The 14,071-nt window shown below is 40.3% G+C and overlaps 1 protein-coding gene across 2 annotated transcripts in view; it reads left to right on the top strand.

The window, feature by feature from the left end:
* GRIN2A (glutamate ionotropic receptor NMDA type subunit 2A) overlaps positions 1–14,071 on the top strand; it is a 193,950-nt gene that overhangs the window by 111,137 nt on the left and 68,742 nt on the right. For both annotated transcript variants that reach the window (XM_056338121.1, XM_056338122.1), the window contains exon 5: positions 8,923–9,037. In XM_056338121.1, coding sequence (XP_056194096.1) covers positions 8,923–9,037 — 115 coding nt within the window. The remainder of the gene's footprint in view (positions 1–8,922; positions 9,038–14,071) is intronic.

Below are 14,071 nucleotides of genomic sequence, written 5' to 3' on the forward strand. Positions count from 1 at the left end.
ACAAAGCTGTTGCTTTGCTGTCATTGTTCTGTAAAGCAAAAAGATGTGTCTGTCCATAGAGAGCCAGGCATTTACCATGTGGTGTTTACATTTAGCTAGTTCAGTTTCCAAGTATAACCAAATAATATGCAGGATTTAGAGACTCATCTTACTTTTGACAGAGAAGGTGTAGAGCCAGCCAGCTGTCCTGACTGCTCTGGGCAGGCTGGCATTTCAGAGCCTTCCCAAGTGGGGGTTCCTTTATCTGTCATTCACTAAGCCAGGGAGCAGGAGCAATGCGACATCCAAAGGGCCAGGTACAAAGACATTAGTTGATACTCCCCGGAGTCACCCTGCTTTAAAAACCTGGGGACTCGATGGGAACAGCATTTTGAAATGTGCTACCCAATGTTGCTGCCTTTCCATGGGTGGTTCATTTTCTTGTCGGTGCTGTTGTGCTGCCGCTAGTTTACGGCCCAGCTACGAGGCAGTGTCCTCCTTCAGAGGGCAAGGGTATGCTGGCTGTCTAGTCCTGACACTTCCTCATCAAATTTAATATTTGGATTCCAGCTTTCAGCAATGATGGATAAATTTTCCTCTTTTGAGCAAAATCAGGGATTAAATGGGACACAATGGTTTGATGAATAATCCAGAAACTCTGTTTAATCTTTTGCTGTGTAAAGATCAACAGCCAATTTACAGAGGATTTGTTCATTTAACTTCTGTCAAAAGGCTTGAGAAAAATAAGTATCATCTGCTCTATTGTACGATTGAATATGTATCTTTATATATATATGAAGCAAAATGCTTTTTCACTAGTAGCATGCTTGCTGTGCAGAGAAAAAAAATGTTATTTATTTTCACCTAAGACTCTCCAGGACATTTTGTTTGTCTCCCATTTTGTGATCCTGCTGCAGTTTTCCTGGAGCCGCTGCATGCTCACAGGAGTGCATTGCATGCAGGGTGATGATCGGAGGCTCTAACCCAAGTTTCAGTAGTCACATACGTTGCTTACGTGTTGTGGAAGGAAACAGCTAATTTGAGTAGATTTTCAATTTAGTACTTCATTTCTGGTAACTGTAAAGCTTGAAGAAGGTTCAGGTTTTGCACGCTACTAGATTTGTGTATTCCTCTTCGCTACTGTGAATGCTGCTCTGCGGGAGCAAATCCGAATGAGGATGATGCACTTAAATGGCTGAAGGCGTGAACAAAGCTGCAAGGCCAGGGGGATGTGGGGAGCAGCAGATTTCAGGGCAGGTCAGCATATCTAGGCAAGCATCTCCAAATAAGAACCAAGCTGCCAGTCCTAGTTTTAATGTTAACAACTAATTTCAGATGTCGTGGATTACAAGAAATTATTATTGTCAGCATGAAAAAAATAAATGAGAAAAGATACTCAAGACAAGAAAAAATATTGTCGGTGGCAGGATCCCAGTTAGCCTCATCAATTTGTGCAGGGATGCTTTCTGATCGGGAGACTCGGTAGTAGAGTATTGTAGTAATTGGGTTGGTACATAGAGATACACAAAGACTAACTTACTGCCAATGAACAGATTTTAAACAGTAATGGCTAGATCTTTGCACTTCTTTTAATTCATGTGCTATAATTGCCCTTTTCTATAGTATGAGAGTATTTTCCATATAGTTCCATTTAAAGAGTAGGAATTGAATTGGTGAAACTGTTGTCATGTTCCTCTGAAAGTAAAATTAAACTTTGCTGACAACAAAAGAGGAGTTGTGGAGGAAAACACTCCATCCAGGAGATCCTGATGTGGTGCTTGTTTACTGATGAAATGATTAAAGAAATTATAGAAAATCTGTAACAGAATTTTATCCCAGGTTAGGTCAGTTTAAGAAGCAGAAGGTACTAAACAGTTCAAACAAGATCAGGGGCTTTTAGGAACATTTCCTCCCTTTTGTGATCATTAACATTTAAAACAAGAACAAGCATGGCCTCTGTTCTGGGGGTGAGCAGCACCAGCCTTCAGGGCCGCAAGCAGGCCTTGAAATTCACTGTAAGTGAAGGTTCCTGGAGATGGAGCTGCTGCAGACACCATCTTCCCGCAGGAAGCCAAGCAGCTCCACAGGGAAGAGCTTGGGATGCTTCTGAGGTGGTGCAGCAAAATATAGCCGCATTAGTTTTTATGAAATGTTACTGCTAATAATATTAACTCACTGAAGCTTCTGGTGTTCCATTACACTGATCTGCGGCATCATCCCAGGGAGCTGAGCCCTTTCTAACCTCGCCCCCTCCCCTTTCGCCCTTTTGGGAAAGGCTCCCCAAGCGTTTTGTCACTGGTCTGGCAGAATTGGGGCAAAATGACCGTTCCAGACCTAGTGGTAACTAATGCTTTAAGGAACAGCTGGCAGAAGGTACAAGTAGTTGGCATGCTATTCCTTTTTCACAGTCACTGAGCATATTGTTCCCAAATTTTACTCATCCATGCTGGCGCAAGGCCTAGTGACTGTAGCTCCAAACCAGGGTATCACTGAGGAGTTATATTCTGGAGACGGAGGGCTGAGGGAAGTGAAGGAAGAGGAGGGGGGCACATGAAGAGGAAGAAGAGGCTCTTTGTATCACTGCAAAGAATTTGAATTTTTTTAAAAAAAATCCTACGTAGCCTAAGATACAATTTTTTCTTTAAAAAAAATATGCTGTTTGAAAAATACATCGATACTTAGTTTAATGGTGATCTATTTCAGACCTACTTCTATATGTACTTCAGACCATGCATTATATATTCTACATCAGAGTTTCTTGATTTAACTTTATAGATTTTTTTAGGAAATCTGTTTCTTAATGGTAAATAATTTATCTTGGGATTCTTATCAATGAGTCTCTTTCAAATTCCACAGTAGAATCATAGTAAGGAAGTTCAGCAGTTCAGAGCCTCAACAAGATAAAGAAGAAAAGACAAAATTTGGATTCACTCCTGTTTTTTTAGGTATGATGTTGAGTGAATGCCAAGCTCAGACAGACTGGCTATCTAGATTATTAAAATAGTTGGTTCATGCTATTTAAAGGAAAGAGAAATATCACCAGATGACACGTTGGTTGTGGGGCATTTCATTTGTTTTAAATCTGTTTGGAAATTCCTTCTTTGGGAGAGGAGGGGGAGAGTTTCTTCTACGAAGCCTGGATTTCCCTAAGTCTCTGCTGTTTCTCTACATAGCCTGTGGTTGTCACAGATTTGAAACGGAGCCCCATGGTGAAGAAGGCTCTAAATAAAAAATGATAGTCCTGGTGATGGCACCTGAGGAATTTATCAAGATTTATTACCTGATCTGGGTTGCAGGGTGAGGGCAGCAAAGATGGGTCTGAACTTGTGGCAGTGAGGAGTCCCATGGGCTTTCCACTCCCTGAAGCTATCAGGCTGCGTCCTTTATTTTACAGGTCCAGTAACTAAGTTCCTTTCTGTGAAGGTAGCTTAGGAACAATAAGTTTTCCTTAATGCCTCTGCCTTACCCATTATATTTTTCCCAGCCAGCAATCTTTTGGGGAGCTGGATACTAGGTGGATTTCACACTAATTATAAACCAGCCTCTTATCGCAGAGCTGGCTCTGCTCCTGAACCTGATGAGTCTTGAATTTCTACTTTTAAAAGTCTGAATCTATATAAAATTATCATTATAAAACAAAAAAGGAAGAAGTGGGTATCAGAGCAACCAAAAGAAAGGGCATCTGAGACAGTCTGTGCTTCCCATCTCTGAACTTGCTTCTAAAACCATGGGATGTTTGCTGAGGGTGTTTGCATGACCCGCTTGATTCCTAAAGACATAATTCCTGTCTGATGCGTGGAGCCCCTCTGTCCTGCAGCCAGCTGGCCAGCTTCTGCCCTGAGCCCCACTGCCCCTCTGGGTGCCCCTGGGTACTTTGCTGGGACGGACCTTGGAGCAGTTTCCCCCGCAATCGCACTCGCACCTGCCAGAGTGAAGGTTTTAAAGGTAACCCTTTAATTCAACATTTCCCCCCACCCCCCAGCCATCAGTCTAGCAGTTTAATTATTGCTAGATGCTTTAGTGTTACGAAATGAGGTTAGTGAACAAGAAGGCTTAAAGAAGCCCCTTGGCAGGGAAGAACCCAAAGGATCCTTTCTGTAGGAAAAGCAGCTGTTATTACTGATTGCATTCAGTTACACAACTTGATCCTAGCACAGACAGTTTCACATTCATATTTCAGTGGATAGAAGAAAAGAAAATAAACATGAAATAGAGAAAAATGGAGAAAACATCAAAAAAGTTTGGAGGCGAGAAGAGGGCATTTTTTTACTGTATTAGTTTTGGTGAGAGCATTTTTTGTCATACGTAGAATAATTATCACAAGTACACTATATGCATTTATTTAAAAGATCCATTAACTAAAAAGTGATAAATGCTTGTTTCTGTTCCAGCAATATTGTACCCTAGCAAATGGTCTACTAAAAAGTTGAGGTCTGATCTTTTTGGCAGTCTTCCTCCATTTGTTAATGGAAATTGGAGTCAATAAAATTGTGATAAAATATTTACAGAGTAGGAAACCCCATGTTATTCAAATGTGTTCTGTCTTTCTGGATAGAGTCAGAATTTTGACGTGGATAAATATTGCACAGTTCTGGCAATCTGAAGCTTTATCTGAATTACTTAATCTTTCAGAGTATAAAAATTGAGTGGAAACCTTGTGAGCAGTTTGTAACTTGGTGCTTCAAAGGCTTGCTGTAAATACAATGGGAAGAGTGTTCTGCTATGGTGCTTCAACACTTTTCAGTTTTGTTGGAAAAGGTGACAAAAAATGTGTATAAATGTTTAAAAGTCTTTTGGGATCTATAATACAGTCTTGGTTCTTCATACGATAAAAAACTGTTCGGGGTTCAGTGTGAGAATAGCTTAACTTCTGCCCCCCAAAATCCCATTTTTCTCACAGGTATCACCTGGGGAATCTTACTTACAAAATTCAGTTTGCAGAAGTTAATTAAGACTTCAGTGTCCTAATACCATCACAAGACCTCCTGCTATCATGTCTTTGCAAAGGTTATAGCATTAATACGGTATGAAAGCAGATTAACTACTCATCCAAGATGTATGCTAAATTGCCCCCTTAAAGCAATGAGTTCAAATAATCAAGCATCTCATTTAGTTAAGAACAGGGATATGCAATTCCAGATCTGCTTCAGAAATATATTTTGACCATATCAGAAGCCAAAGAGATCTGCACAGGTTTAATTATGGGCAAACTTAAAACCCCATGCAAATAACATGTAATATAAATACTTTCTTTTCCTCACTCTTCCTAACCACAAACAGAAAAGCGCGTGGTCGTTTTTCACAGAGACAAGTGACTTAGGATCTTGGCCAGTAAAAGCAGAGCAGGACTTCTGTCCTTTGTGGAGGACAAATGACAATTCCAAAGGGAATATAGATTGTAGGCATTGGATTCTGAAGGACACAGGCAGCTGATGAATTTAATACAGAAGAGTGTGCTTGGGAAAACAAGAATCTCTTTGAAGTTCTTTTTTATTGCTGCAATTGGAGAAACAGGTGTAGCTCAGGCTGTGTCACTCACTGATACCTTGTATATGACTCAAACAATACAATTTTAAGAGGCTTCCAGATTAGGGACTTTTTTTTTTTTCAACTTGCAAAATGTGTTTCACTACTAAATGGCCAGTAAACTCACACAGTTTAAAAATACATGCTAATTTCAGTTTTCCAGTTTAGATTTGTGTTTAATCTTTTGCCTTGGTTGTTTTTTTTTATTTTATTTGTTTGTTTGGTTTTTTGTTTGGTTGTTTGGGGTTTTTTTAGCACTTTGGCATCACCGCAACTACAGCATTGCAGCACTGCATCTTGTGATGGCCCTTGACTAGCTTTTAGGCTAGGGCATTTGCATATTAATTCCAAAATATGATGAGTGGTGGTTGAAATCTGGGGTAGTGATCCCATCAAACTACGTAAAAGAAGGGTTCCACTCAAGTCCAATCACTGATGCCTGTGTAATTAAAAACTCAACTAGACGCAAAAACCTGATGTAGTACAGTGTGCATGTTTGTGGTCTAGCCCTGTTTTACTAAGATGAGGTGATTTCTGCCTGGCCTGTAGAATGATGTGTTCATTGTTGGGGGGTGTTGTTTCATGTGTGTGACTCGGGAGGGGATGTGTGTGGGAGGGTCCAGAAGGACGAACGCAGGCAGTGCGTGCTTCCACAGTGTGTCCTTGTTTTCCCCTCGTGGCGACTTCCTGGGCATTTTGTTCCTCGCGCCACGATGCATTTGATTTGCAGCAGTGAATGAACGTTGTGCTGGTTCCTTACATGTATGCACAAGAAAATTCTGTTTGGTGGTTTGCCACTTCCTCTCAAGGTGGCAAACAAGCTTTTTATTACCAAGCAAGCTCTTTCAGCGCTGGATGAAAAATGTAATATACGGGAAATTAGTTCAACTGAAAAGCAAAGTTCTGCCAAGGGGAAAATTTTCACGCTGAAAGTCTCTCACAAAATATGAGTTATTACAACTGGTGAATTTACAAATTGCTGTCAAACTAGTGCTGAATGATGTTAATATGGCTGTTTAGGGCAGCGCACATTTAATTATTAACTGTTATGATACAAGGCCACTATTTCTTCTGGGTCTATATACTTTTATTTAGTGTGATCCTGCTCTTGGGATTTTCAGGCAGGTGTGTCAATACAAAGCCGCCTTCTTTGGATATGGAGCTGAAGAATTTTGTCTGTGTTAGGTTCACCAGGAGACCATGCTATTACTACCGCCACAAAAACAAACATACATGTAAACCAGTATCAATTTCTTGTAGGTAAAGCTTTACAGAGCGATATATGGGTAGTTAAAGTAACTTTGATACGCTTCAAAACACATCTCTCTGCAGGATGGAATGATATTGGTGTTGAGTTGAATTCCGGAAGGGGAGCACCTGGGTGAAAACTTGGACAGAATTTCATTCAATAAAATACAGTGATAACTCAGTGCCATTCAATGCACTTAGTTCCAGACCATGCATATGGGGTGGAGGGAGCATTAACTTCTGGAAGTGCCCTGGGATCTCCAAGATTTTGAGTTGCAGTATTACCTCTCACCCGCAGCATAGCCCTGTCAGGCTCACACAGACATTCTGAAGTTTTGATTTTTTTCAACATGACCAAAGAGCACCAATACCTTTAACTCTCTTCCTTTTCGTTCCTGATTTTCTGAGGTGATGGAATTTCAGGTAGTGTATAAAATGATAGATTTTTTTCAATATCACAGTCCGGAGAACTTGACCTGTGTACTGTGGTAGTTCAGACTCTTGGCAATAAGTTCTCTGTATTTGTGCTTTAAATAAAAACTGCAATTTCTCATCAGTCTTTCTGACCCTGGAGCAGTGGAAACAATCTGTTCTCACTGAGAAACACTGAAGCTACATGGAAATGGAACAAATATTCATGTGGATTTATGTTATAAAGCTGTGGAAAATTTCAACAGAAAATTATTTTTGAGGAAAGTCAAGTTTGTTAGATAGCCAGAATGCCAGCATTTCTGAAACAATGAAAGGACAGTGCTTTGGAAAAGAGGGTACATGGTTCAATGATGAATGGAAGGCAACAATTAGAAATTAGAAACTACACGTATTAATCAGGAAATGGAAAAACTAGGTAGAGTATATTAGAATTGGTAGAAACTCGACAAGGAATTTAAGTCCTTCAGGGGCAAGTCTATGGCTAGAAAAGCTATAGGACTCTGTAGAGCTGAAGGATGTCTCTGAGGTGATGAGCAGAGTACTGAGATGCCTACCCCAGGGCAGATCAGGGCCACTGCAGGGGCTGGTGCTGAGCGTCTCTGGCCGAGGCTGATGTTCGTGAAGTCATCTGCAGCGTTGTTCGCCCGAGTTCATCAGTGTCCCTCTATGGCACAGTCCAGGTCAGAGCAATGACGCAGTAGCGATGATGTAGACTTTGCTAATGACAGGACTGCTGATAAGTACCATTCTGTCCTTAAAACATGCAGGCTAGCACGTCAATACAGGAGAACCGAGAAAGCAAGCAACAGTACTATGGCTTGCCTTAGGAGACGTACCTCCTGGTGTATCACTGAGTCATTTCCTTCTGTTGACATGAATTCATACATTTTCAGTTGAATAAGTCTCTCCTTTCTAGCTGAACAAAGTTCCTGTGGTAAATGAACAGTTTTGTTGATTCAGTGCCCAAACAGGTATGTCTAAAGGTAGAAAAGTTGGGACTGAACTGACATTTTCAACAAAATTTTACAAATCCTTCTTGCTGTACAATTTATTCTGAGTCCCTCTATTTTTTTTTCTGTTCAAAGTGCTAATTAGTTTATATATCTTTTGAAAACCACTGAAAATTAACCTAAAGTAAAAAAAAAAAAAAAGTTTAAAATATATGTCTTTTTTTTCTTTTTTAAATTAGTGAGCTGAAATACTACCAAGCCCTTCAAAGTTTTCATGTCTGGTTTTGGCTGAAGGCATTAGTGGAACTTATCCAAATGTCACAAAGACCCTGTGTATAGCTACAGCGTTGGGAAGGGCTGACAGGACTCTTGGAGATCTGAACAGGTGTAGCCAGAGGAGTTGCACTCACCTCTGGGTATTACTCTAGTGAGACGATAGTATAATGTTACATGCAGAGCTGATGTAGACATGTTTAAAATGGTCCTCAAAAACTGGTGAGGTTGTGCAAAGTACATTCATGGAGCATACAGGTCATATATAATGTGGAAGCTGCTTTAAGAATTTTGTCTGCATTAGAAATCATAGTAAAGAGCATTTTGTTTTGTCTTCTATTATGCACTGCCTTGGCATGCTTAGAATCCCCATGCTGCAAACGTAGGTTTTTCACAGCATCAACAGGGTTCGGAGCATGTATTTCATCAGTGGTTCTGATGACTGAACTAGCTTGCTCATTAACTGCTGGACAGCTCATTAATTTTTCAATGAAATTTTTTCCTTGCCTTCTAGGTTCATGATGAATGTGACTTGGGAAGGTAAAGATTTGTCCTTCACAGCAGATGGTTACCAGGCACACCCCAGGCTGGTGGTGATCGTACTGAACAACGATCGCGAATGGGAAAAGGTGAGCGTTACCTCCGGGGAAAAGCATGCGAGGAGACAGGAGAGACAGGGTAGAACCCTGTTAATGACAAGTAGACAGATTAACGTCATGGATGTCAATGATGATGTTCTGCTGTAGCAGGTTTGTCACAACAGTTCAGAAAAGATAATTTTACCTTATTCTGAGTATGTCTAAGGAGTTTTAACAGGGAAAGCAACATATCAGTGAAGATAAGCCATGTGGGTTTCAGAAGATCCCTGTGAAACACACCTTACGTTTCTTCCTAGTTTAGCAAAATAAAATGTATGACTGAAAAATCTCCAGGAACTTGGGTGTTAACTACCTAAGTTTGGATGGATTTGTATACCTTGACAACTCCAGTCTTTTGTTTGCTTGGTTTTATATTCTTTGACATATTTTAGAGTAAAAATACACTACCTTATTTTTTTTTAACTGTACAATTTCTGTTGAATTGGAGGATAATCCCTATAACATTTGCCTAAAAAAATCAGACTTGTGTTCTACTGGTAGGCAAGAGATCCATAAACCTCTATATAGCCTAGAAGGAAAAGCATCTTAATATCAGAATGAATCATATATGCGAGTAAAAAAATAAACAGTTTCTCATGAGTGTTTTTTCTTTAAGACTCCCACCTCAGCTCATGATTGTTTTGGCTTTGGGTTTTTCATGTTATCTGTGGTCCTGTGTTTTAAAAACAGGAGGCCTTAGAAACTGTTTGCAACATGATACTGTAGGGAAAAATAAATTTTTATCATCCCACGATTTTATTTTAAATTCATTAAGCATGATCCTGCATTATCTAAATTCCTGCTGAAAACTCTGAACCCCTTTTCTTACAGTTTTAGGATCCCATAAAATCAACTTAAAACTCCAGTTTGTAAGACTGTAAGACTCCTCATGCTGTTGAATAATAATGACAAAATAAGAATTACTGAAGGACATGTCACTAAATACGTAGTCGTGCAAAACCACAGAGAGTAGTCCTAGATTATGCTATGTATTTCTTTATGTTCATTTGATGTAAATTTAATTCTCTGGATAAATTTAATTCTATCCAAATGTGTCAATCTGAATCTTTGGAGGAATCTTTCGCTCAATAACCATTATGAAAATTTCTTACCCTATTTTAAAATTCTTCAACGATCTGCATATTGTATATAATGTTCTGGAAAAAAATATTGTACTACTTAGGTAATATTAGTATGAAGCACCAAAAGGAGAAAATGGTTAGAGAGGCAGCCAACAATGCTTATGGTATAATAAATTCATACTCTTTCTACCTTAAAACTTCTCTAAAGAGACCATTCAAAGGACAAGGGGAGATAGGTTTGATGTTTCTGAAAAATGAGCTAACAGCAGCAAAGAAATGTTGGATATATAAACGAACAGTATTTGCAAGAAATAACTTGAGCCAGTTTTAACCTTCAAGTGACTCCTCTATCAGGGAATGGAAGATTTGGGGCGTGCTTTGCTGTATCTGACTGTGCACACTGTTGTACGGTGGCAGCGCCCACTTCACCTGCTGCACTGGGCTACACAGTTCTTAGGCTGGTGCTTACATTGTCTGGGCACAGTTTTCCATCTGGCTGATCCCCTTCTGCTCATTGTCGCATTTGAAGGGCTTCTAGGAGGAAAAAAGAGTGACTTAAAGGAGGCTCCTACCCAGAAAAAAAATCATGCATCTTCTTCTAGCTGCCCTTTGGCTTTAGAGCTATTCTGGGCAGGCCAGGCAAGTTCCTTCGTTAGAGACCGCCTGCCCCTAGCTGCAGCTTTCGCCTCTGCTTCTCTGTCGTAGGACTATGGGAAGGGGTCCAGGTTTAATTGTGTCAGAGGGGAGAAGTGAAAGGCTGCCAAGAATGGGCTGTCACCACCAGAATTATTCTTATGACCACAAGCTGATCTCTGCCTCTCTGGATGAAGACAAATAAACTGACTAATCAATTATCCTGGCAAGCTGGATGTAGCTCTCTGCTATCTCAGAGCACCCCACATTTATACCGGCAGAGCATCACTGTGCACTTCAGAAATAATGGGACAGTTCTTCTGACTCAAGAGACATGAGAAGGCCCTTGCCCACCCCCTGGTTTATTTAAACATCTCTCTAGTGTCATCTCGACATTCTTTCCAAGTTGCATTTCTCACTCCTTTGTATCTCCTAGCCAGTTTCTTCCTCCTTGTTCCTTTCTCCTTGTCTGTTTTGCCCAATTTCAAAACTGTCAAAGTTACTCATCTGAGATCTAACGCTTCCTGCTCTGAGCTTCCAGTCAGGCGCATGCTTTTACTTCCAATTACAGTATTGCAATGAATATCACAGCACTGTTTTATTGAAGTATTACTAAATATCCTCAATCCTATATGGAAAACATAGAGTCCTAGTTTCTAATTAAATTATTTACTCATGTGAAAAACTGACAATGCAACACTCTGCTAATCCTTGTAATGTAACTACACAGAAATTGCTAGTAGCTACTTTGTGTAAGAAAGTAATTGTGGTTTATGTGAAGATTTCTTTACCCAGTATTCTCCTGAAAATACAAGATTTAATATTAAAACTCAACTTTCTTTGGTTTTAGTATAATAATATGATTTTACTTAAAAACAACTTTTTCTTGGTCTCAAAATTGATATACTTGACTTGAAGCTTGAGGTTATGGAAAATCCATTCAACCATAGTTGACGAGCATACATCTTACCCCTAGGAAAAGAAGTTCCTTTTCATTTACAAATGACTCAGTATCAAAACTTTGAAGTGGTAACTTCACATGTAAATGGGCTGACTGAGGGATTTGTCCCATATCAGGTTCTGAAAAAAGCTGGTTGGATGATAATAGTTTGAAGACTGAAAATCACATTTGGGCATGTTCAGCAGGCATCCAGCAAGACATTTTGACAGATTCTAAAGCAGCTACTCAAACTTCTGACATCAACATTCATATCCTTGCTGCTAATCTTGACAAGCAAAGGGGCTGCTGTTCTCAGGCAAGAGATTTTTAAGAAGACAAGCTTAGCGTGCTTGTTTCAGTGAAACTTGATAAATTTGCCAGAGTTAATAGTGTTTCCCGAATATCACCAAAGCACTGCAGGAACACCGTGCTGTGCTAAAAAGTCCTCAGAGTCCAGCAGTACCAGCTGCAAACCCCCACCCACCCCCACCCCCCACCCCCCTGCCATTAATCTTATCGCAGTGAGATGTGACCTGGGTGTCTCCCGCAGCCCATTAACTTCACTGAGTTGCAAGTTTCACAGCCTGTTTGTCTGTCTGTCTGTGTGGAAATAAAACCAATAAATCCAATATTAAACCCATATACTAGAATATAATTACCAGTGGCAAAATTAGGTGGTTTAATTATCTGTGCATATCATACATGTTAAGTAAGGTAGGGAGGACTGTATAGCATTTAAAGATGAGTTCCATGGTAAAAATTATTTTTACTAGTTTTCTAGATACATACAGATGAAATTACCATGGTGGTCAGTATTCTGGGTCAATTTGTGAGACATGTGTCCTACATTGTTGTAGGCAATGAATTTTTACAGGAAGCAAGAGTAACAGGTGCTACATGGCACAGTTGCTAGCTAAATGCCACTGGAAGAACTGTTACTTCCAGATTTATTCTAAACATAACCAAACATTTTTAACTTTCTATTAATTCAGGATTTAATGTAGAACTTGATTTTGCTCTGATTTAAGTAGCATATGCCAGATCTACAAGCTCTGTGTGAGGTTGTACACATTTGTATCTAAGTAGGAATGAGTGGGCAGAGGGTACGTGATTCCTGCCTGGAATAAATGAACCAAGGTCTTCACAGAGAGCTCCATCTGGCTACTAACATCCACTGTCATGTAGCTGAGAAAAGACAGCTAGCATATCTAATGGTACAGCTGAAACGGCACTGGGCAAAAAGCTAAGACTTGGTCAGATTTCTGACAGAGCTTTTTGTCCGAGTTCTGTGATAACAAAAAGTCACTGGGATGGTACAGCGTAGTTTCTTGTGAAATCTCAATTGATTTCAGAGCAGGGGTCAAGACAGCTGAAGGACCTTGATGGGTCATGATAGACATTCCGTAAAAGTTGTGAAGAAATGCGTGTATTTTAACTAGAACAGATGAAACTGCATGATCTAATCATCCACTTGCTCATATCCCTTTTGCCAGTAGCTCTGTGGCCTAACAAGATGTATTATCTGTGCCCACAGCAGAAACAGCATGCTCTTTAACATCTGTTGGGTTGTCATTTCCTTTGTTCCATCCTTGTTGCTTAGTGTGTTTAGTCTCCCTGTAAATATGCCTATCCTGACACTTGCTGTCGAGTGAAAATTGCATATTGTTTCTGTATCAGTGAGCTTTCAGTTAGCCTAAAGGCATTTCCTTTGACCTTTACTGTACTGACTTGTTTGAATTGCACCAATTATTGTGCAGCATTTCTTAAATCATGTATTCCCGGGGAGGATGATTCCTTTCTCTCTGCTGTTGTAAAGGATTTGCAGCTACCATAGCAAGCGGTGGTAAAGTATGCTTTCCTCCTGTTCTTTACAGCTAATATTAGAGAGGAGATTAAAGAGTAGGGAGACTTTCAGAGCAGCTCTTCCTCTCTGGAGGTAAAGGTATGGCTATCTGGATGTTTCTGGAAAGCTGTGAGATCTCCACTGAGTGCAGAGGTGACAAAAAGTCTTCCCTCCCTGGGAGGTGGAGGAAGGGGCTGTCAATCTGATTAGCTCCTTTCCTTCCTAATGACACAACTCATAGAAGGGCTGCTCTGGCACGAGTTTGAACTCTTGCACTGCATAGAGTTATTTGGGACATCTCCCAGTACCAAGACTATACCAGCCACTGAGGATTTGGTGAGTGCTGATTACTAATTCTGTATTGGAAAATGAGGCTACAGGAGGTGGCTGCTTTTCTTTCTTCCCTGTTTGTTTACGATCTCCCTGGGTAGTGTGCTCTCCTCTGAGCCCTGCTGGTCACAGCACTGGTGCCTTCCCGTCAGCGTAAGGAGCTGCCACCAGGGAAGAGCGGGACATTCACATACACC

The sequence above is a fragment of the Falco biarmicus genome, chromosome 4 (genome assembly GCF_023638135.1).
Source record: "Falco biarmicus isolate bFalBia1 chromosome 4, bFalBia1.pri, whole genome shotgun sequence".
In the NCBI taxonomy this organism is placed as follows: domain Eukaryota; kingdom Metazoa; phylum Chordata; class Aves; order Falconiformes; family Falconidae; genus Falco; species Falco biarmicus.